This window comes from Polyergus mexicanus, unplaced genomic scaffold (assembly GCF_030449975.1).
Source record: "Polyergus mexicanus isolate NDT 795.1 unplaced genomic scaffold, iyPolMexi1.0 SCAF_23, whole genome shotgun sequence".
Lineage (NCBI taxonomy): Eukaryota > Metazoa > Arthropoda > Insecta > Hymenoptera > Formicidae > Polyergus > Polyergus mexicanus.
Window position 1 is genome coordinate 5,192,680 of NW_027223343.1, and position 24,106 is coordinate 5,216,785.

The 24,106-nt window shown below is 37.4% G+C and overlaps 1 protein-coding gene and 1 long non-coding RNA gene across 11 annotated transcripts in view; both read left to right on the forward strand.

Moving 5' to 3' along the window:
* Positions 1 to 427: 427 nt before the first annotated feature.
* On the forward strand, positions 428 to 10,031 carry LOC138942728 (uncharacterized). Its single transcript, XR_011448382.1, has 6 exons — positions 428 to 840; positions 1,329 to 1,487; positions 1,937 to 3,638; positions 4,368 to 4,547; positions 8,162 to 8,317; positions 9,438 to 10,031. It is a non-coding gene; the product is annotated as an uncharacterized lncRNA (long non-coding RNA).
* A 1,627-nt stretch (positions 10,032 to 11,658) lies between these two features.
* Positions 11,659 to 24,106, forward strand: part of Shep (alan shepard) — a 33,155-nt gene continuing 20,707 nt past the window's right edge. For 5 of the 10 annotated variants that reach the window (XM_070313178.1, XM_070313183.1, XM_070313184.1 and 2 more), the window contains exons 1-2: positions 11,659 to 12,792; positions 13,650 to 14,009. In XM_070313178.1, coding sequence (XP_070169279.1) covers positions 13,956 to 14,009 — 54 coding nt within the window. In that variant the 5' untranslated portion in view covers positions 11,659 to 12,792; positions 13,650 to 13,955. The other 5 variants (XM_070313179.1, XM_070313180.1, XM_070313186.1 and 2 more) reach the window with 5 other exon arrangements.

Genomic DNA, 24,106 nt, shown 5'->3' on the forward strand with positions numbered 1-24,106 from the left:
TTGTATTTTAAATTTCAAGTAATTAAAATTCAACTTTTGCATTTATATATCTCGTATTATTTTTATATATTGACAATCATCAGTTTTATATAAAACTACATCAAAGTTAGTCAAACGCAATAAAAGCCTATTCTAAAAAAACCACTTGTATAAGATCAACATAAGAGAATATACGTTAAAATATAATGGGAAAAAAAAAAAAAAATTTAGAAAAGTTGAAAAAATGCACACAGGTAAAGGAAAAGATTTATTAAAGCATATCTCAATTTCTCTTTATCTTAACATATCGGATGTCATTATCAGGAGAACAGATTATATATAAACACACACAGATTATTTTAACACGAAAGATACGAATAAAATGCTCGTTTTTTGTCTTTCTCTAAATACTTTTTTATATACGATATAAGCGAGAGTGGAGAGCGCACTTCACATCATAAAGTGTATCGAACGAGAGATTACGTGCGAGACTCATCCCCTCCCCCAACGTCTCATCATTCTCTGTGTTTACCCACGGCGGGGTATCGAATAATATTTATTTTATTTTATTTTTTTTTTCCAGTTAGAAATATATATCACGCGCGCTCGATTGCGCGCGCGGGACCGCATCAGGATCAACGACCTAAGAAAGTGATATAGGTTAGGTTGAGGGTATGTATGCGCGCATGGTATGCGGAAGCGCGGGATGGGTGTGACGCGGCGAGGGGGTGCAGGTCGCGGGGTTGGCCGCGAGTTACGTCATTGGATGCTTGATGTCGCAGGGGCGAATCTCGTGACCCACGCACTTTGAATCCGCGACGGATTTTTCGCAGGCGTGGACTTCTTTCAACATCGAGATGTGTACGCGAGATTTTGAGATACGAAGATGCAGCACCTCCCAATGAGCAGACAGTATTTTTGAAAATATTCTTAAAAATGTTTTAAAAACGTTTTTATATAAACATTGAAATAATGGGTTAAATCCCCTTTTTAATCATTAAAAAAATTTTTATATTAACATTTGTTATTTTAAATGAATATTTTATGTAAGATAAATAATTAATAAACATTAAATCAATATTATTTTTACAATCAATTGTACAACATACAATTAAAATGAACAACAAATATTAAAAAAACATTTTAAAAATATTGTCCGCTCACACATTGAGTTGTCGTTAAAATATATAATAAAATGGTAGACCCAATGTGTGACATCTAAATATATGTTTTTTTCTTTCGAGAATATATTACATTTTTTGATATGTATATTAATAGGAGAATGAACAAAAGATGTTACATTAAAATAACGAATCTATATCTGTGGCTAACTATATATTTATTTTCAGAAACATGGACGAATTTCTAAATACAATCTGCTGTTTCAACCGACTATTTCCGGAAAAATCAATCTCGAAGGTATCAATTAGATTAGCGGAGGAGCTGGCTGATAAAATATAGATGAATTAAAGGACTCATTTTTGGATGGAACGAATGGAAAATATCAGGTATTTCATAAGTTTATTCCTTCAATTTTATATATATTTTTAATTGCTTCTCTATAGAATTAAAACAACCAACAAATAGATATAGAAATTAATAATAAAAACAAGCATTTGATAATTTTGCAATCAATCCCTGCTTTTTAAATGTTGAAAAGATCAAGGCGATCTTCTTGATCTTCTTAATTTACTTCAATTCGAAACGTATTTTTTAAGTATTTTTTAATTACGTTTCTCCCCCGAAATTCTTTAGGAATAATATTTATTTACTCTCTGCGAAAATCTACATTCATACACGCGAAATCATATATCTATATCTATAATAATACTCTGTGCACGCTTTTATATAAAATACTCGATTTATATAGATACAAGTTCGCGCCGCTCGATATTCAATCGCACGTGTTTCATAATGTATTTATTGAACGCTCGTTAATAATGTATTCTTCCCGCAGGTTTTCCTCGATCCGTCCGTTCTTTTCGCGCGATGAGGTTCGTCGATTCGTTCGCGAGGACGCTTTATCGACGCGACGCGGTTCTTTGACGGCGAGCGAGACGAAGCGAGAGACGAACGACGAGTGACGAGACGAGACGCGGAGGTGGCGAGGAGAGGTGCTCGCGCGATTCCTGGCAACCGGTTGCCAAGGGCCATACGAGGTCCTCGCGCCGCTCCTGCACTCGCCGCCTCGTCGTGGGTGGCTACCGTGACGTCCTAATCCTGCCGCGAGTCCCTAGGGGCGAGATCGATACACACCGTGATCCGTTTCCCTTTCCCTTCCTCTCTTTCTCTCTCTCTGCCTCCTCTCTCTGCCCCCCTTGTTTTCGCGCGCGATGGGTTAGGCACTCATCGATCTCGAGTCGGCGAACTTGTCGGAGACAAAAAAAAAGGGAGAAAAAACATGGGAAAACCCGTCCTCCGCTGAAAATTGGCGCGCGATAACGTCTCGCTCTTCGGCTCGTGAAAAATTGCAACATGTGTGCGCTATCGAATCTAGGAAATATTTTAATCAAAGTATACACTTGTGGGGATACATTAGCGATAAATTAAGTCGAGATCAAAAACGTCTGTCATTAATTCAATTAATATGTTAACTATTTTTTGTCTAATTTTACAAGATTTTTATAGTTTTATTGAATGATTCTTTTTCAAAATTATTCTCAAATTTTAGTCATCTCGTTGGGCCGAGAATTTTCGGTTGCAGCGAGCTATACCTCATAAAACTGACGAATTCTTGTACTATTTAAGGCTATTAAAAGCGTGCGATTTGAAAAGATCCATCTTTCTCTTTGCAAAATCTATCTCTTGAATGTACTTATTATGTTTTATTTTTGTTTACATATACAATGCACAAAAAATCGTACATTTTATTTTGCAATTAAAGAGGGATAAATGAATGTATTTTTATTATATGCAATTGAATACAACTTATGTAAAAAGAACTTGATATCATAGGCTAATATTTATATATTGATAATGTTTGATATGACAAGTTTTTAGCGCGAATTTAGAGAAACACTCTTTTGCAAATCTTTTAAAATCTATTCACAAATTTCAGACACTTTTCTCAAGATTTTTTAGGATCAATTGTTAGATTCCGGTCTCTCGAACCCTCAGGACAAACCATAAAGTCCTTTTTTGCCAATCTCGACCAATCGTCACCTTGCATCCTCTTTCGTTTCTGCAACTCGTAGGTTTTCGTTTGCCAGAGGAGAGGGATGAGAGGAGGAAGGGCAAGGTTTGACCTTTTCGAGGGGATGACGGGATGGGTAGGACAAGGGTAGTTCGACGGCTGTCTTTTGGGGCATCGGCCCTTGCCTCGCCGAGGGAGGGTGAGCAGGGGCGGACGAGGAGGACCTACGCGTTATTGAGCGGCCATTTCCCACAAAGCGCAGACGAGGGCAACCACCCCGACGAAGCGCGTGGAGTCCTCTCTTCTCTCTCTCTCTCTCTCTCTTTGCCCCTCCGCCCTCTTTTCACCCCGACCTCTCTACCCTCCGCTCTCGTCCTTTCGTCCCTTTGCGCGTCGCTCTCCCTTCGGTCTATTACAGGCGAGAGAACCTTTCCGAGACCACGGATAATGCACCACCTTCATCGACGCATCTTTGAAAATGGTGGATTTCTTAAGTTCTGTTCTAGAGATATGACACATAGGCAATGTAAGTAACGAAGGTTCACAAGAATTCGAGAAAAAGATTTCAAATGTATCTTATCTTTACCTTTATCTTTGTCTTAATCTGCGCCTTATCTTTAAAACTCTTTCAAATTCTTGTTAAGAAAGCATTGATTTCTAGATAGAAAAAGAATTTGGAATCAAATAGACATTGCTCAATGATAATGACAAAGATAAGAGCAAAAATAATTCAGTAAATAGATAATACAATGATAATTTTTTCGACATATATTCTAAGAGATTATATATATATATGTATATAATATTTATTATACATTACTATATATTTTCTAATACATATTGTAATATTATACAATATATGGTATGATATATGTATATATGTACAGACCATATTCTAATTAATTATTGTTATTTTTGAATTTCTTTTTATTTCTGAATTCTTGGTTGAATTCTAGAATTATATATACATAGCATCCCGAGATAACTGAATAATATTTCAGGATAAATTTTCGTGTGTAAAATAGAGACGATTTTTTAGAATCAGCATATACTCTAAAATATCTCTAGATAGATATTTGCCTTTCCATATCATCAGTTTATATATAAATACTTTTATTATACAAAAGAATCTTATAAGATTGAAAAAATATGCTAAATCTTTAAAATTAAGAGTAGCATTAAAATATTTTTATAGAAAACAGAAATAAAATCCTTTACTCGTATATGTATATATAATGATTATTATAATTCATAGATAAATCGAATATACGAGAGAAGGAAAGAAAATTTCTTGTGCAACGTTATATCGAGGCTGAGCGAATTCGGAGGGCATAAGCCCTTCTGCAGCACCACCCGGCACACCGGCAGAATATATAATCTCGGGGTCATTGCTCGAACGATCTTTTGGGGTTCCACCGTGGTGTCTGCGACGAGGGTGAGAGACGCCTCGAAATACCGGACGCAGATATCGACCACCACTTTCCTCAAAAGACAAAAACGGATCCGAAATAGCGCGCGCGCGCTTGTATCTCTGTTCCGCAACAATGACATATCAATAAATATCAAAACAAGAGCGAAGCAATAATAATAACATTTTGACTGTACATACAGGGTGTCCGACAAGTAAGTGACCAAACGAAAGGTGGAGGTAGATTGAGTCAAACTGAGTCGAAAAATCCTAAACCATTTTTTTTATAACGCTTAATAAAGGAGTTATTATTGAGTAAAGTTTGGCCAATCAGCGCCGACCTTTAGCCGGGCGCACGTCGGTGAGCTGCGCATCGTGAAGTGTGCCCCGCCGTATACTACCAGATACGCGGTTCACTGACGTGCGCCCGGCTAAAGGTCGGCGCTGATTAGCCAAATTTAATCAATAATAACTCCTTTATTAAGCGTTATAAAAAAAATGGTTCAGGACTTTTCGACTCAGTTTGATCCAATCTACCTCCACCTTTTGTTTGGCCACTTACTTGTCGGGCCTGTATATCGGGTCGTTGCGAGGTATATGTTGAAAATTTCACTTTTATGCAATATATATTCTTTGATATCCACGTTAATACACATCGCGGTTCTTTTGTAAATTTATATTTTAATTTTTGCAAAATATTTGTAAAATTTCACAAATATCTGTAGAAAATTAAAATATTCGTATATAAAGTTACTCTCTCTTTATATATATAGCTGTAAAATCGAAAGAAACAATATGTAATATATGTGTGTGTGTGTGCATGTGTGTTAAAGCATAGAGATACATATCACACACACACACACATAAAATGCCAAAAATAGATATTAATATGAACTTGATATTTTATTGCTTTTAAATTGATGAAAAAGTTGTCGTTAAATCTGAACATTTTGTATAACCATATACATATCTCACTTTTCTCTCGTCGTGATTATTTACGCCGCATTCTGGATAAATGGCGTAAATAGGACGGAAAATAATGTGGATAATCAAGATGATTGAATTGCCGGGGTGTCCTTTGCATCATGTGATAAACGTCAAACCGAACGCCACCATCATGTGGTGCGAGCTGATGTGGTCGCTTTAATGGTATGCAAATTACCAGGTAAATTCTGCGCGCGAGCTTTGTCGAAGTAGAGAGAGGGGGGTACGGAATAGAAGAGAAGGGGATGGACAAAATTGAAAGGGTTGGTCCGAGGTGATTCTTGAAAAACAAACAGAAAATGCGGCCACACGATTCCCGCCGATTAATTACGCTAATGGAAACATTTTCGCAGCATTCGAGCTGCAGGAGACGATACAATGCATACCAAGATAAAAGAATATTACACATACGATTCGACAAAAAAATATATAATATTTGTAATAATTAATTTATTATTAAAAGAGTATGTGTATGTGAAATATGTGGAAAGAGAGATGTGTTTTATAAAAATTACTCTAACACAGATTGATGTATCTTGGAAACATCCATTTCACCTATTATTCGCGGCACGTGACGTACAAATACGTAGATACACATACTGGGACGCCCGCATCTATTTATAACGGCGATGAATAGCGGGGCGATTGACCGCGTGACCTTGACTTCCGGTTGATCCGACTGTCCTCCCTCTCTTCACTCCTTCCTCCTGGGAGTTTCAATTTGATTCTCGCAAGATTTCCCGACGGCATTTAGGCACTACTAATCTCGTCTTTCGATTAGAAGTGAAGGGGTGGTTTGAAGAATCAATTATTATCGGATAACGATTTCTCGCGAATGATATCGAGTAATTTAAAAGTATGCTTCTGCGAAATATATTTTTGATTTAAGGTTTATCTTTTTCAGCTGCTACTTTTTTGCTTTACGCTTCCAATCGGACAAGTATATCCAGCTTGCAAATATATCATTAAAAGGAAAAGGAGATAAGAAAACATACAGAAGCTATAAAGCAAACAAATTTTGTATGTATAGTTTGATGAAATACAAAAGGATCGATAAAAAAATTTGAACGAATTAGAGGAACGTATTTAGGAGGAATTTTCGATACATTGAAGCCATTAAACTTGGAAATAAGTTTTAATTACTTTTTTTTTTAATAATTAAATCATGCAGTGATAATAAATAAATTGGATACTCTACAGATACGTGAAGATATTAAGGGGACATACCCGTCTGAAGCTTCGAAATTATGAATACATTTTCTAGATTTTTTTTGCAGAGCAACGATTTCATATCTTTTTTTTTTTTTTTTTTGCAATATTAATACAATATTATTAAGCATTTAAATAAAAATATTCAGCTTAAAAAAAATTTTTTTTTAGAAGTTATGCAAATATTTACAGATTTATATTTTAATGCACACCGTGCATGAAAACGTTCGTTTAACATATCTGAAATCAAATATACAATTTTTTTTTATTAAACATATTAATAGCTATATCTGCTATCCAAGTATTTTTATTTTTAATTTTTTAAAATAAGAAAATGGCGGCATGTTGAAAAAGTTTCGTTTTTTTTTAAATTCATCTTTTTTTTGTTTATAATAAAAAAATTGGAAATTGACTTTAAAAAAGGCTTCGTTAGCGGATGCAGAATCTTATTAGAACTCGCAATTTGAAGTCAATCTGTCGAATGTAGCCAGTTTTCATGCACGCCATGCATATAAATCTGCAAATATTCACATAATAAAAAAAAAAAAAAAATTAAGCTCAAGATTTTTATTTAAATACTTAATAATATTGTATTAATATTGTAAAAGAATAAAAAGTTTTTATCAAGTCGCGCTGGAAAAAAAAATCGAGAAAATGTACTCATTTTTCGAGAATTCAAACAGTATGCCCCCTTAATCTCTCTGCGTTTATTCGCAACCGTAGATATTTATATTATACATTTTTTTCCGTATTTAAAGAAACTCGTTGAAATGTCATCGATTTGCGTTTAATGGATAATAGGAAGGACGATGACTCAAACTAAATCTCGTGATTCTGTTATTTACATCAAACGATCCGTCGCTAATATGACTCTGTTTAGCTCGTTGTTCCGCTGCCTCGCGCACGCTGCCTTCTTTTTCCTCCTTTTTTTTTTTTTTTTTTTTTTCTTGCAATCGCTCAGAAACCTGTTCGCATGAGAGTAGCAGCAACGGAATGTCCGAGTGCTGCTCGCTCTCATCTCGAACCGATCGAACCGGTGAGATCGTTCGTTCTATACTACGGTTTCGCTTAGAATTTCACACATTTATTCACCGTTGCTCAAACGTGTGCGAGCATTTTAGCTCTTTTTCTTTAAAAATTATTATTAAATTAAATACGCAATTAGTATATTAATATGATAATGGAACAGCATAAAAAGATATTGATATGACAATTATTTTTATCGATAGTATCACATTTTTGGTGCAGTAGTAAATTAGCCGATTATATATCCTGACAAGTAGGGAAGTGTATTAATGTTCGCGATTTTAATAAAATTTCTCTCTTAAAATTGACTAATAGTTTTAATCGATTTACATTTTTTGTGAACGATCCGAGCCACGTAAAGCGGCTTTTAGCTTCGCGATTAAACTCAAAAATATATTTAATACTCTTGTCAATGTTAATAGGTGGGAAGGCGAGCGAAAGAGAGAAAGAGAGAAGCTACACTAGGAGATTCGCGGTGGAGGATGCCGAGGAATGAAGGCTAACGACCTTGACCTTGTCTGTGGCGTGTGGGACTGTGTGCACTTGTGATCACGAGAGAGAGAGAGGCAGAAAGAAAGGTGAGGAGGGGGAGAGAGAGAGAATGCGAAAGCAGAAACACGAGAAAAGACATCGGTTAAAACCGACTGGCCTGCTTTCTTGCGCGTCTTGATACGATGAGAAGGAATGAATCCAGGTAAGCGACGAGACAGACGGGGCCCCGATGATTAACAATAAGACGGCAGCATCGGGCGTCCTCGACAGCGATGAGGCCCCCGCGAATGGCGTCCTCGACAGCGTTGCGACATATAGCGACGCATAATGCATCGTTTAACAGGATACAGGATTCTAGAATACAGAAATAGAGAGAGAGAGAGAGAGAGAGAGAGAGAGAGAGAGAGAGAGAGAGAGAGAGAGAGAGAGAGAGAGAGAGAGAGAGGAAAGGATTGTGTCTGTAGCATAACAATATATATAGGGTGTGTTTCGCGATTGTAGCCAATACGAAACTTTTTTAGCAATTATTATTAACTTATCATTCTCTTCATTAATGTTTTATGATTATAATCGATATAAACGAATTTTATCATATATTTGATTATCAATAGATCAGTCCAGATATTACTTCGTGCGAATAAAATTGGATGGAGGAGTTGAAAAAGAAATTTTACCGTTCTTGTTTATACGTCTCTCAAGTTTAATTGTTTCATCATTCTTTTTCAAAGTTTTCTCAGTCGCAAAATTTAATATTACTGCAATCTACGAGGAGGAAATTCTTCAAATATATCCCGCTGTTTTTGCGAGACTTTATGTTTTCCGTTCTTCAAAACGAGGCAAACACACGTTCGTGCAATTTGCAGTGTCAATATTGATGTTTTCGTGATGTGATAAGCACGAGCGTAACCATCTAAACGTAATAAAGCTGAGAGAATAATAATTAATAGCGACATATTTCAATTTGCATTCATATGGACACGTGCATTATTCATACATAGTCGATTTCGCTCGTATTTACACATATTCAATCGTTCTACATAAAATATCACATTCCAAAAGTCTCAGTTTTACTTTTCGTTTAAATAGGAAAACAATTTTCTCTCTCTCTCTCTCTCTTTTGTAAAATTAAATAAATAAAACTAAAAAATGTGTTTCTCATTTGTACTTCCTGGAGAAATTTTACTAATCAGAATCGATATATCGTAGGAAAAATAACGATGTCGACCTCGATGACGTTCCTCACGACACCGCGCAGAGGCAGAGAGCTCGTCAATGAGACGCGCGAGCGCGAGTCGACGACCGCGAGAGCGAGAGCAAGAGCGGAGCGGGACGTCGCGACGAGGGATGCTGTCCGTACCGAGTTGCGTTGCGTTGCGTTGCGTTGCGTCGCGTCGCGTCACCAAGAGAAAGAGAGAAAATCGCGACTCTGCGAGAGAGAGAGAGGGAGGGAGGGAGGGAAAATCCAACCCGCCGACTCCTGACCTCCAAGAGGAGTAGGAGATGTGAGCGAGGTCGTTCCGCGATCGATCGATAAATGCGCTTTTGCCTCTTGCGACCAAGGTGCGAAGGAACTTGGCGTATTGAGAGAAAAAGAGAAAGAAAGAGAGAAAGAGAGAGGAAACAGCAAACAGAAAAGAAGAAAGTGGAAGTGAGAGAGGGCGCGTGAGAGGAAAAATTAAGAAAGAAACCGCCCTTATCATTTGATAACACGTTTCTTTTCTCTTCTTGTATACGTGATATTATTAATTTGGTAATCAAGTTTTAATAAATTAAAATAAATGACCTACATCGTGTATGTCTATAGAAAAAAATAGAGAAAGAGAGAGGGGGAGGGAAGGAGAGGGAGAGAGAGAGAGAGAGAGAGATCATCTACTTCATTCAAGTTTTTTGATGTATTGTAAATTCCTGTCTTTTAAATTGGAACACAATAGCATCCTTCATCTTTTCTATTCTTTTTTCCCGCTTGACGAGTTTTTCTTTGATTAGAAGAGATGAAATCACGATCAATATTTATAGATTCTTTTCTAATATATATATATATATGCTTGCAAATTTTTTTTTGATCCGAAGTCACGTACGAATTTCTGCCAGGTAGAAAATTTCTCGGTGAGCACCCCTGCAGAGAAAGGCGAAAGGACCGGAACAATCGATCCTTCGGCCTGCGGAAAGAGAGCGCGGGAGCTGCTTCTTCCTCTCGTTCTCTTCGTCTCTCTTTCCACACGTCTCTTTCCGCTATCTCGCCTCTTCTCCCGACGTCCCGTTTATCTCAGGTAACCGATTGCGAAGTCCGGAAATCCTTTAAAAACAAGACTCGCGACAAAACGAATGAATAAGCAATTATAGATTAAAGTCGGAAAATAAATAATGTATCATCATTATCTCGACGCGAAATGTCAGAGAATCCGAATAAGAAATTTTATCGCAACTTTTTTTTTTTTTACGCGTCTGAATTCTTTCACCTTCATTTATGCGCGATTTATCTGATCGAGGCGATTAATTTGAAAAAAAAATTTTTATGTAAAAACATCGAACGCGAATAAAACAAGAAAGAAAGACATGACAATGTGCTCGCTCTTTATATATATATGTATCTATAACGAATAAACGATCGAGAGAGTGAGCCATTCGAATTTTTTCTCTTTTCATTGTTTACATTTCGCGAATTTATTTTAATAATTCCAACCCCTTTATTAACATCAACATGTTATCCATCTGGTGTTCTCGCGATGCCTCAATTATCACATCCTTCGCAGTACGATGCAAAGATGTTCCCCTCGATCTTATATATCGATACAGCCATTTTCTCTCTCGTTCTCGTCATACTTTAGATTTTTAAATACAGACAAACGCGACATTTGACACTGAACATTACGCTTCTTATTCCCCATAAATAATCTGTACCGTATTTCGGGCTGCATAAGACAAGACTCGATAAGAGTCGTCCAGAGAGCGAGCGTAATGAACGTCCCCTCCTCTCTCTCTCTCTCTCTCTCTCTCTCTCGTTCTTCCTTTTTCTCTTTCCATCCATTCGCTGCCACCGCGGCGCTCGGCGCGTTTACACGGCTGCCAACCGCAGCGCGCCAAAACTCGCCGACGATATCCGTCGCATCACCGACTCTTTCTTCCTCCTTCCTCCACCACCCCCCTTCCCCCGCTCTGCCGCTCCATCATCGCGTTGCAACTTGCAATGGCGTTGGTCGGCAATTCGTCGCGTCCTCGTCGCACCCGCGGCCGATTGTACGTTCCTCTCTCTCTCTCTCGCTCGCTCGCTCACCCGACGCGTAAGCGTGTGGCTCTCTACGCGCATGTGTTGAGTGGCGGCAACGCAGACAGGCGCGGCCGCCGGAGCCCCATCGGCAGCGGCAACGGTGGCGGCCGCCGTCAGCGCCGCCCGTCGGCGACTCCCCTCAGTTTCGGGCAAGATGGGCGCACCTCGCCGGGCAGTAGCTTAGTCTCTACCTACAAGACAACACACACACTAAATGTTTCCTATAGTAACAATTAAACAATTGTATATTAATCTTATTTAAGGGAAACATAAAACGCGCGCGCGAGGAGAAAGAGACACACACACACGCAAGCTCTATTTTTGTAATAACGACGTTGTAATAGCGACATAAATTCTCAAGTAGTGTGCTCTTGCCGCGAGACAACGCGGTGTGTAATTTGTACGACCGTTGAAAGAAAGAGAGAGAGAGAGATCGAGCCCGTGCTTTATACGCGCGCATCTACGTGGAAGTAGGAAGAGAAGGAAGATCGCGGAGGAACGAGAGGAAGGATCATCGCGAAGAGGAGGAAAGAAAACGAATAGACACAGTAGCACAGGAAGAGACGCATAGAGGAAGAGAGGAGCGGCCGTTGCGCGTGCATGTGTACGTGTGTCCGTGTGCGAGGCAACCAGCAGCGACGGTAGTCGCTGGACGTGCGTAACGTCGGGCCGAGACGGCGACCGCAAGGACGACGTCGGGAGCGACCGCGGGAGGCGAGGATCGGATTGGTGGCACCCTCCGGGAACGGAGCATCGGACGGGGATTCGGTCGCGGGGAAGGCCGACACGACGCGCCGCCGCCTCCATCGTTCTCGGCGACAGTGGCATTAGAGGTGGAGGAGGATCAGCAGCGGCGCGCTTAGAACGAGAAGCGGCCGATAAGCGGCGGCGCGGAGCGGCGCGGCGAGTTTTCCTCTTTGACACGGTGCAGTCGTTAACGGCGGTCGCGGCGCCGTTAGTCTCTCCGTTTCGCGGCGCGTTGCGGCGCAGCGCGACGCAGTGTGCGTTGTCTCTCTCTCTCTCTCTCCCTCACTCTTTCTCTCGTTCGCTTCCCTTTTTTTTCTCTCTTTCTCTCTCTCTCTCTATCACTCCTTGTTCCGAGACACTCGTCGGGTGTGTGCGGTGCGTGTATGGTGCGTTTGATACGTATATAGAGTAACGAGAAGGACAGTTAATAACGACGACGACGAAGCCGTTACGAGAAGAGAGGAGGAAGACGTCGTGGAAGCTAATCGGGCCTGCTGGTGTACGTACTACCGTGAGGTAGTAGTTAACAACGGCGATAGCAGTGTAGTAAGTGGTGAAAAAAGTGCGATCACGAAAGTGCGACACACCCTCTTGACATCCGTCGTTGGCATCGGCTCGACAGCGGCCTCTCTCTCTCTCTCTCTCTCTCTCTCTCTCTCTCTCTCTCAACTCCTTTCTTCTCTCTGTCCTTTCCGCTGTCTCTCTCTCTCTGTCTCTTTCCCTTCTCTCTTCGTCTCATCGTTCCGTCTCGCTTCTTCCTTACAGAATCGCCAACATACGCGCTCTCTATCCCTCCCCTCTCCCGCATTCTTCCTCGTCTCTAATCGTATACTCTCTCTCTCTCGCTCTTGCTCGCGCTCTCGCTCTCGGTGCTGCTTTTCTCTTTTCTGTCGCATCTTTTTTCATTCGATATTTCCATTTATCGTAGGGATTTTTTTAAATCGACAACGACGACGGCTGGCCCAGGATGCATTAGAAGGGGCAAAAGATACGTTGGTACAGAGTACGGTCAGTCTGTACCCTCTCCACCCCCTCCTTCGCCGCCATTGGGCCATCCCTCGTCGTTGCACGCCGAGCAGCCAAGCAGCGGCGCGTCTCGTCTCGCCCGGTATTCTTACACTACGTCGCCGAACACACACGCACGTTACCACGATCTTTCCCCGTTTTCGTCTCCATCCATATTTTTCCTCCTGTCGCCGCTTCACTCCGGTTTCCATCGGTCGATCGGGAGAGTGCGAATTCGCGTTTAGTAGTATCGGTGGCGTGCGTGCGTGCGTGCTCGCTTACGTACGTACGTGTGTGTGTATATGTATATATATATATATATATATATATACATACTATATATACATATATATACGCACAACGAGCGCGCTACAGTGTGTTGCTTTCTCTGCTCTCAGTTCTACGATCAGTGTCGTCGGTGAGCGAGGAAAACTCGTCGTGCGGTGCGGCAAGTGACGACTTTGTCGGACGGGAAGAGGGCGAGAGGAACGGCGAGGAGGCGCCGACAAGCAAGAGGAGGAGGAGGAGGAGGAGGTGAAGGAACCGGAGTGGCGGCGCTAAAGCGACCGGCGGCGACGGCTGACGGTGGTTTTTAGTCTGCGCGCCGGCGTATTATTGTTATTATTGTTATTATCAACGCGACTGTGCAGCTGTATCGTCCATTCGACGGAACATCACGAAGCAGCAACCACAAGGCCGCTAACATGTCTGTGAGAATGGAAAGCGTGGCCGCGCGAAAGATGAATTATAAAATGATGGTGAGTACGTACGCATATGCGATTTGTGTGCGCGAGACGAGCGCGCATACGTGTGCCTCGTTCTCGCTCTATCTTTCTCTATCTTCTCGGCCGACGAGACAGCGGGTGCGCAGTGCGCGCACGACTCGCCGCTTACTTCGCGCAGCTCCGTTGGTGCGCGCGAGCGCGTGTTAACGTGGCGTGCGACGAGTCTGGGACGCGCCGTCTTCGCGCTTTGTCTCTCTCTCTCCCTCCCTTTCGAAATCTCATTTCTTTTTCTCGCTCTACCCGTCTCATTCTCCATCTTTTCTTGTCCACATTCGTCCATATTTTTCGTACATTTTTTTTTCCCTCGAAAAGACAAAAGAATATATTTTTCGTTTCACAACGTATCGTGAATTGTAAAATAAAATCTCGCCTCCTCGACACCTTTTTCTGAATATACTAGTTCGATTTCGAATGCGAAAGCATGATGTGTCGCGAAACGAAAGAAATACCTAACCTAACCCTTCTATTCTTGCCGCATCTCTCTTCCTATCGCGCGTGCTTTACCAAATCGTCATACTCACCCGCATGGTGCCAAGCACCATGTTCGCGGAAAATTAGCATCGCGAAAACGCATGCGCGCGCGGACACGTCGCGGAAAAGCTATAGAGAGTTTTGATCATGGGGGCGGTCGACAACGGCTTGCGGAACCGCCGGTGTAGTTTGACAGTTTGCCGCGGGGCGTCTGGCTGCTGCCCCACCCAGAGTCATCTTTCTCCCCTCCCCCCGCCGACCTCCCGTGCCTCTTTCGACCGTCTCACCGTGCTTGTCGTACACCCTTCCTCCCCTCGTTGCCTTATTCTGTCTGTTCTCTCTCTCTCTCTCTCTCTCTCTCTCTCTCTCTCTCTCTCTCTCTCTCTCTCTCTCTCTCGCTCGCTCTCGCTCTCGCTTCTCGTTCGCACGTCGCAAACACTCGATTCGTCTCTCTACTTCGGCTTTCGGTCGCATATTTTCCTTTTCCTCTTAGCGTTAGTTTGGTGCGATTTGCGAGATGCCGACATACGGTCTTTTTACGACCACGGTAAATATTGATGTAAAGATGCTGTTAAAAATCGTGTAATGCTTCAAGGCTCTTTTTTTTAATAGTATCCTTATTCGACGCTATAAAGTAGTATCGTAAATACATTTCGAAATAAAAATGATCAGTATTTTCAGTACGTATTGTGCTTTCATTGGTTAAAAAAAAAAAAAAAAGGAGCTCTGCCAAATCTCAGACTAATGCAAAATTAATAAATTTCTGATTTACGACAGACACGTCCATAAAAATGGAAGACTTAGATTCGAATGTTGGAACTCTTCGATTGTGCTACGTCCATTCTTAAAATAGTGCGATACAAGATCTTAAACTATTATTATTATCGCATGCCGTTTCTATGAACGATTTATTGCACGAATCGGAATATTACACGCGTTTGACACGTGATAATGCGTGTTAATTCTTAAATCGAAATATATTTTGTATAAATTTAACACACAATATATAAAATTTTGTATCAATTATAATTGTATACATTTATTATCGCATTAATCTATAACTTTATAAAATTTAATGCCAGTTATAAACTCGTCAATTATCCACAATAAATAAATGTCAATTTATCGCTGTAGTTTATAAATTAGAGAGAGAGAGAGAGAGAGAGAGAGAGAGAAGAGAAAGAGAGGAAACAGAAACATTTTTGGTGCATTGCAAAAAATTAAATCGCGAGGCGAAAAATATTAATCGGGGAACGCTTGTTTTTAACTGGATATATTTTTCGATATTTCACGATTTAAGGGTTAATATAATCGATCGATCGAATGTATCTATTCTTTTTTTCCAGATTTTGTTAAAGAGTATATGCGAAAAAGTTGGAGATTTATAAGATCGTGAATTTTCGCAATATTGTGACATATTAATGATGTTAGGAATGCAATATCTGTATAACGAAGTAATTACAAAATGACATTAGTCAGGATGAAGTGAGCAAGACGATATATCGAAAAGGTTGTCTTTAGAAAGGTATGTGGCCTATGTTAGAGTAGAAATTCGGTGGCGGATAGTAATGTGTTGCAAGTTGCAACAGCGTTCTCTCCGTGTGTGTGCTAATTTTAGCTCGGAACCTGAGAAGAGCCGAATGCTAGAAATTCGATGAGCACGAGTTCGCCATTCCTCCTGACCCAAAGGAGAATCCTAAGATCCGTGTGACCGATGTCGAGGAGAAAAGTTTCTAGGAATTTACAGATTCTTTTTAAACACACATTTTTGAGTTATTCAAAATATAATTGAACCTCCGATGATAAAATTTAAACATTTATAATTATTCTCTATTATTATTAAATTCACTCTCATCGAAGTCTCTCTTTCTTTATTAAATAATGACACTAATATATGTCAGGAAAACGACGTCAATATCTTATCATATTTAATAAAGACCAATAGAGTTTATACATTCCGTTTATCGAATGTATTTTATATCGATTTATATTTTACGCTAAATACATTGTGTCACCGCGTTTTACTCCTCACTTAAATACAGTCGTGGTCGTCGCCGATGAAAAGGTTATCGCGTGCGATGAACGGAGTTCAAGCAACTCCGCCGTCATCTGTTGAGAACAGTCATCGTAGAAAACAGCTGTTCGTTTTTCGCGACGAGCTGTACCGATTTAGATCTCTTTTATGAGCGCATAAAAATACGCCGTTTCTGCCGTGCGATAATTGGGCGCGATTCTCTTATATGTACGAGTAACTTTATGCTCACGTCATTATTTCTTATAACCGTGTCACACGTATTAAGAGTTCTAATCTTTAAGTATCCATTTAGATAAATATAATTCAACGGTGTTGAAAATAATGCGAGAGAGATACGTGTTTAAAGGAATAAATATAATAAAAGGAAAGAGAAAATTATAATATTCACATTATAAAAAAAAAAAAAAATCCTAATTATTAATATAATATCATAAATATATATTGAAAATAGATAATGATGTGTAAACATAATTCTATGAATATATCAGTGGAACTTGCTTTTGTAGATTAATATCACGAACTTTTATCTCGAATAATGATCTCTCGTGAGAAACGGAAAAAAAAAAACGCGAATGCGTCGTTACCGGTTAATTAAATTCTTTCGCACCTCGCTCGTTCATAATTGAATTTTCAGATCGTGCGTTAATTGCAACGAGGTTATACCCGATAGTTAATCAGCATCGCATTGCCGGTACATGTCGGACATGCATCTTGCGCTACGTAATGTATATGTGAATGTGAATTTAAGAGGCTCCGCGATAATCACATAACAGATCTATCCTGTATATTTTTTAATCAACGAATTTCAAGAATGCTTCTCGGATAAAGAAAAGATTTTTTTTTTATTTTTACAAACGATAATTAATCTGCCATTAATTTAGAACGCATTTGCATTGAAGTCTACGAATTTAATTATCAGATTATGTACGAGAAAAGAAAGAATCGAAAAGAACATTATTAATTCTTTCCGCTTTTTAAATTCACAGCAGACAATTATTATCACCAGAATCTCGACATCAGAGAACACTCCGATAAGATTGCTTATGTCACGTATCAGCCTGAAATTCCTATATTTTCCTGCTTTTTTATCGCTTTTTTTTTTGTCCTTATCGAAGAGGAACGCTGATAATAGAATCGCGTTTCAAGAAACATAAACGTGTTAGAGAACAATGGAAAATGAATTCGCACACGGATTTTCTTCGAGTTCGAAAGAACGCCCAACGATAAAGTTAATGTAAAATTACGACAAGTTAATGTCTTTTCAAAGTATTGTATTTGTCAACATAGCGGGACGCATTATCTGTCAAATTTTTCTTTGTACTTTTTTTCAGTTTATCGCGCCTCAAGACCGTCATATACGTTATCGCGTTGTCAATAACCGACGATGATAAGTGACGTTGGCGCGTTAATAGAGCCGTGATTCTCGTCGTTAGAAATTTTTCAATTTGTTCAGTTTGAATATATTTTTCTAAAATTTATTTCTCCATTTTTTAAAATAATTTTTATTCCATAATAATTTTTTAAGTAAAAAAAATTCATTGTCTAATTTATTACCGTTTTTGTACAATCTCTTCTATTGTGCATAATTTGAGAAAATTTATGCTTTCAATTTTGCCATATTCGATGAATTTAATCCGAGCACATGTAAATTTTTTTTTTTTTTTTTTTTTTTTTTTGTCGAACTGAATATTGTATTATAATAAGTGATAAAATTGTGGAGATTAATCAGCTAGAAGAAAAGTAGCCACCATTTGGTACTTTAATCTGCATGTTAAACATTTAATCACAAAATCCTCAAGTCAGCCATTTAATCATTATTGTGTGCATCACAATATTTGATTGCATCTTATAGTCTTATAAAATCGAATTGTATAAATTGGAAATAACAAGATTGAAAACAATATCACTGTATGATCGTTTTATATTACGTGTAAGATATGACAAAAGAAAGATTAAGAAAGAATTATGATTTACATTTTTCTCTAAAAAAATTTGAAAATTAATATTGAATTGTATTAATTTTGGAATGAAAGGATTCGACGCGTGAGCTTTTCGTATTTTCTCTCTGTTTTCTTGTAAAACTTTTTTTGTTAATATTTAATTTTAATTTTTTTAATAATTAACATTTAATATTTATTTAACATTCATTTAATATTTAATTTAATATTTTTAATATCGAAAACATTTAATATTTTCCCTCTCTTTCTCTTTTAATTTCATATATGTAATTATTTTTTATTTTAGTTTTATATAATCTCATATTTTTTTACGATAATAATTAGATAGCTCCAAATTTTTTTTTTTTTTTAATTTTGTTTTATTAATGTTCGTATGTAAGTTAATACAGACGGTTAATGCAGACTTGATAGCGCTCAGGTGTTGAAGTTTATTTTGACAGTTACGATGCATCCTAGTCGTTTCTCGAAGCGAGCAAGACTCGTCACGTACCGCAGAACTTTTTATTTTTTTTCTTCGTTTTTGCGGCCAAGTTTTTTGCCATGGCCATCGTGATGAAAACAAAACCGAAGCCGTACTCTGGCTATCGAATGTCTCCACTTGGTCATTGCTCCCAAGAAAGCTCATTAAATTAATTCATTGATTATACACCAGCAATTGCAGCATTTCAATATTTATCGTCTAACTACAATAATTAATTACAAAATAATTAATGATCACGTAAAAGGAAATCGCTATTTGAATAAATACAAATATTAAAAAATTGTACAAATATATACATATATTATATACATATATGAGAGAGAGAGAGAGAGAGAGAGAGAGAGAGAGAGAGAGAGAATATTAATATTAAATGTAAACATCAACACGTAATAAGAATAATAAATAGACAGAAGGTTGAAGATCGGGGATAGCTCTTTTTCAGCAGCTTTTCGATCACGTTTTCCAGAAAAAGAGTTAATCCTGCCGGCGCCGGAAGGTATCGTATTGACGTCATTATCACCCCATCCCGTTGGTTTCGCTTCGCACCCTATTCGCGGTCGCTCGTCTAAGGATTATTTCGAGAATCGGAAGACGCGCGAAAACGAGATTAACGATATCGAAGGGAGGAGAAGGGCTCGCATCCCTTCAGCGTCGGCCACCGCGGATAATCGATATCATCCTTGCTGCGCCTATCCTCCTCTTCCCAGTTTTGACGTAATCCTGCTTGTCCGTCGCCCTTTTCCGCATCGTGGCCTGATGCGAGTCGAGGGCGTTTTATCGAGAACGACGTCCCAAATCCTTGACACTCCCCGCTTTAGAATTTTTAGATAGCCAAAGATTTTCAAGGATATAACATTTTTATGCACAAAGACAAGTGTTAGGATAAATTTCTTTCGTACGTGACTTTGAGAAAATTTATTTGACAAATTAATAAGACATTTAATGAAACACTTGTACGAATCTTCAAAATCCCCCCCCCCCCCCCCATAGCAAGAGAGATCATCCCATTTAAGTATCATCAAACTTATTATTGTACATGTGTAAATTTAAAAATATATTTTTCTAATTTTTTTTTTTTTTTTTTTTTTTTAACGTGCGAACGATCATTCGATAATTTGTAGTAATTATTTATCCCCGCGCGAAATTATTGTATTCTTGCGATACGCCACGGGAGACATTGCGTGCAACTGAACCTTGGAATTCGCGCGAACGCAAACACTTCGCCGTCTCTCTGCCTACGTACTTTGGCGACCACGTTGCGTCGTCTCAGCTCCTCGATACCCGCCATTCACGAGATTTACCGGCCGGCGGCACGCGGTGCACAACGGTACCCGATGACGACGCCGATCGGCGGTGTCAAGGCCGTCCGTCCGATGCGGCCTTTCTAACGCGTCGTCGTCGTCGTCGTCGCTAGAAGACGCTCGTGAGGAGGAGGATCGAAACCTCCGGCGGTCACACGATACATCACAGGGTGAAATTTTGTCCCACTTCTGCGAGAATAGAGATCATTTCATCGTGACGCGATACATTAATTAATCGTATATTAGCACGCATTTTGTAAAGACGATGTGCATGATTTGAGATTTTTGCATTTTTTTAAAGAAACTAAAATTAGTCACTTTTTCATGTCTTTTAAGAAGCCTACAAAATTTTTTAACAGGGTATTTTATTTTAATCTTTTTTTGTATGACAAAAATTTTTTATCTTTATTTCTATTACGATGGAAAAATTTTCTTGATATTTATAGCATGGCAGAAAAACAAATCAAATCAGTTTACGATATGTTGATCTTATCTACACATTTTCCTCGATATTATCAATAACAATAAAAATATTCTAGGCAATCAAGGGCAAATATCATGTCTAATAAGAAAAGCAGAGGAGGCATTCTAGGAAGAGATATTTCGTTTTAGATATAATAGAACCGATAAGAGAAAAATTTTACTATATTTATCTGCTTTTAGAAAAATTTCTTTCGTGAAGATAATACGAAGATTTCTACCTGAATGATTCTCCCTTGTCTCTCGATGTCGCGATAAAAACCGAGACGACCTAGGCTTGAAGTTAAAAAGAGAGAGAATAGCCATCGGCCTAGATACACACGTAGTCAAGGTCTGTCGTCTGTTTGCATGGCATGCACCTTTATTACATCATCGTTTAACGTAGGAAGACGTTGTTTTTTTTTTACCACGCCATATAGAGTAAAATTTGTCTATTATAAGAGAAGCAAGAATATATTGATATTATCTGATTGTAGATAATAGTAGTTTGAACTTCTTCTTTCTTTATTTTAACAGATATTGATCTTTGTTATTGTCACAAAGAGCGCAACATTATTTAAAAGAATTTATTTTTAATCATGTTTAAAAAATATTTAGAGGAAGATTGTGTGCTCTTTAACTCTGACATTTTTTTCTAATTGATATTTTTTGTATACAGAAATATCGACATTTCTTTATTTTGTGTTTTGAAAGTTTAAATTAAAATTGTATTTATTTTATAATTGAATTAATATAAAATCAAAAATTAAGAAATATATGGTAGTGTGTAAAAAAAAAAAATCCATTAATCTTTTTAGATAGTATAAAAACAAAAATGCATTTCTATATTTCTAGCTTGTATATTATTAAAAAAAATCCAAATTTAAAAAAAAAATTTTGAAATATTTGACAATATATTTTGAGACACCATTATCTAATATAAAATTAAATATATTAGTAATTTTAGTAAAAAAAATTATAATTTTTAAATACTATTGTGCTCCTGGAATGGACAACATTTACGCGTTATCAACATAGTGGTCTATAATAATGCTTTGTTGTAGGATGATTCGTGATGGTATGATTCATGACGCTCATGACCGCATGATCCATGACGCGTAATCGAAGAAAAGCGTATTTTCCAACTTCGGAAGCTGATCGTTAAAAAAATATTATTCAGGATATTTTTAGATCGTCATAGATTTTCAAACAACATAGCTTAGTAATTAATCCAAGTACAATAATTTCTAGCTATACTTCTTAGTATAATATATTTTCATTATTTTCAGTACATGAATTAACGATTAACGAAATTATTTCTAAAGTGCAAGAAATAATATCCTAAAAAGAGAAATATTTTATTTATAATTCTATTTATTCATAATATATAATAGAGGAATTACATTCTATGTATAAATTTTATGCTATATATATGTTCCTTCATATATAAATAATTGTATATTAATTATATATTATGGAAAAATTTTTTATATTAATAATAATCGAAGATTATCGTGTAAATTAATGCTTGAAAAATACATATTTTATGTGGACACTTTCTAAATGGAAATTATTCTATATTTTTAATAAGTAATCGAATAATTAATTTATTATATATTATTTATAAATATAATAGTACTTAAATTCTCTTTTATATCGTCGCTTTACGTAGATATAAAGTGGTCGTTGAAACCTAGATATATTGGCGACGTATCAATTGAATTATCGAGCTCTCCGAATTGTACTAATAAAATTATATGGTACAAACTAAATGTACTCGTCTAGTCGATGCTAATTTGCAAGAAAAATATATATTTTTTCATGCTTTTTTTATTTATTTTGGAATGTTACATAAAAAAATAATTTAAAATTAAATAAAACGAAATGGCCCAACTAAAAGATGCAAGGATACTATAGTGAGAGTAATTATAGTTATTGAAATAAAATACAACGATAATAACAAAAATAGCGATAATTATTGAAACGGCAGTAACTACAGTTAACCGTATGATAATATCGGACCAATCTTAGCGCTCGCGCACCTGTCGCATTTGCGTCTGTAGGTTTTGAATTTAGCTGTCTCAGATCGCAGTGAGAAAAGCATTTGTAACGACAATGACAACGGAAGTGGTGACGCTATTAGTAATGCAGCTTGCACAATGGCCATTGCTTATGAATAAAGTCGTACTTCGAGAGTTTATATCGTTTGCAATTTGCAAGCGTGACGACGTCCATATACCTTGGACAAAAGCCCATTAATCTTCGTGAAGTTCTCGAAATCATTTCCGGAGGTTTCAATGATATTTTTGCGATAGCTCTTTTCCAAACAGAAAATGTATTTCTTTTCCCAAGCATGTCGTTTATTTTTAGATATTTATTATCATTAAATTATCTTTTAAATTTATAAATATATAAAAATAATAATAATATTCTTTTATATATATATATATATATATATATATATATATATATATATATATATATAAATATAAATTTATTGCAATTATATCGATTTTGTGATCCTCTTGATACAGAATCCGAAATTCAAATTCGTGATAATTATTTTTATATGATATTTTCTATTTTTGCGCAAAAGATTCGAAATTTTACCCTGTTATATTTCCCATTATATCTAGCACATTGTTTTTCTTGTGCGCTATAAGGAGACAGAAACACGCGACGTGGCTAATAATATCCACCGCCAGCCAAAACTCGGATAAAGGGTGTCAAATCGGAGACGCCCAGGCGGTCAGCCAATCTCGTTGTTCTCTATTTTTCCGTGATAAATTCTTTATTTTATTTTATTTTATTATTAAAATAAAAACTTTCTCATGTTTCTTTTAAATGAATATAAAACCGATAAAAAAAACAAATATCAAGATTTTTAGTTAATTAAAATCTCAATTAAAATTATCACAATTATTATCATTAATTAATTAAAAAGCTGTACTAAAATTTTAAATTTCTCCAATTGATTTTCATATCAATTATTTGAAATATTTTTTTATTTTATATCTATTTATTGCTCGATAGCATTTGATAAAATTCGATTTTATTATTTTAATTAAGAATTTTATAAGTAGTAAAAAAAAAAAAACAAATATTTTTACAAATTTCCCGTCAATTATTGCAGAGATTAATCGTTTTCGTCGATAACATTGAATTATCTTTGTTGCGTTACGCATCGTGTTTTCTCGCCTCGTCCTTCTACGAGTCGCGTGCATCCCCCATGCATAAGCTAAGCTTGTTCCAGCACTCACGTAAACCATACGCGCCGCTCGCGAAACGCGTGCGACGTACATATGTATGTACACAGTTTTCCACCCCACCCCCCTCCCCCCTATATCGTAGCACGATGTAATACG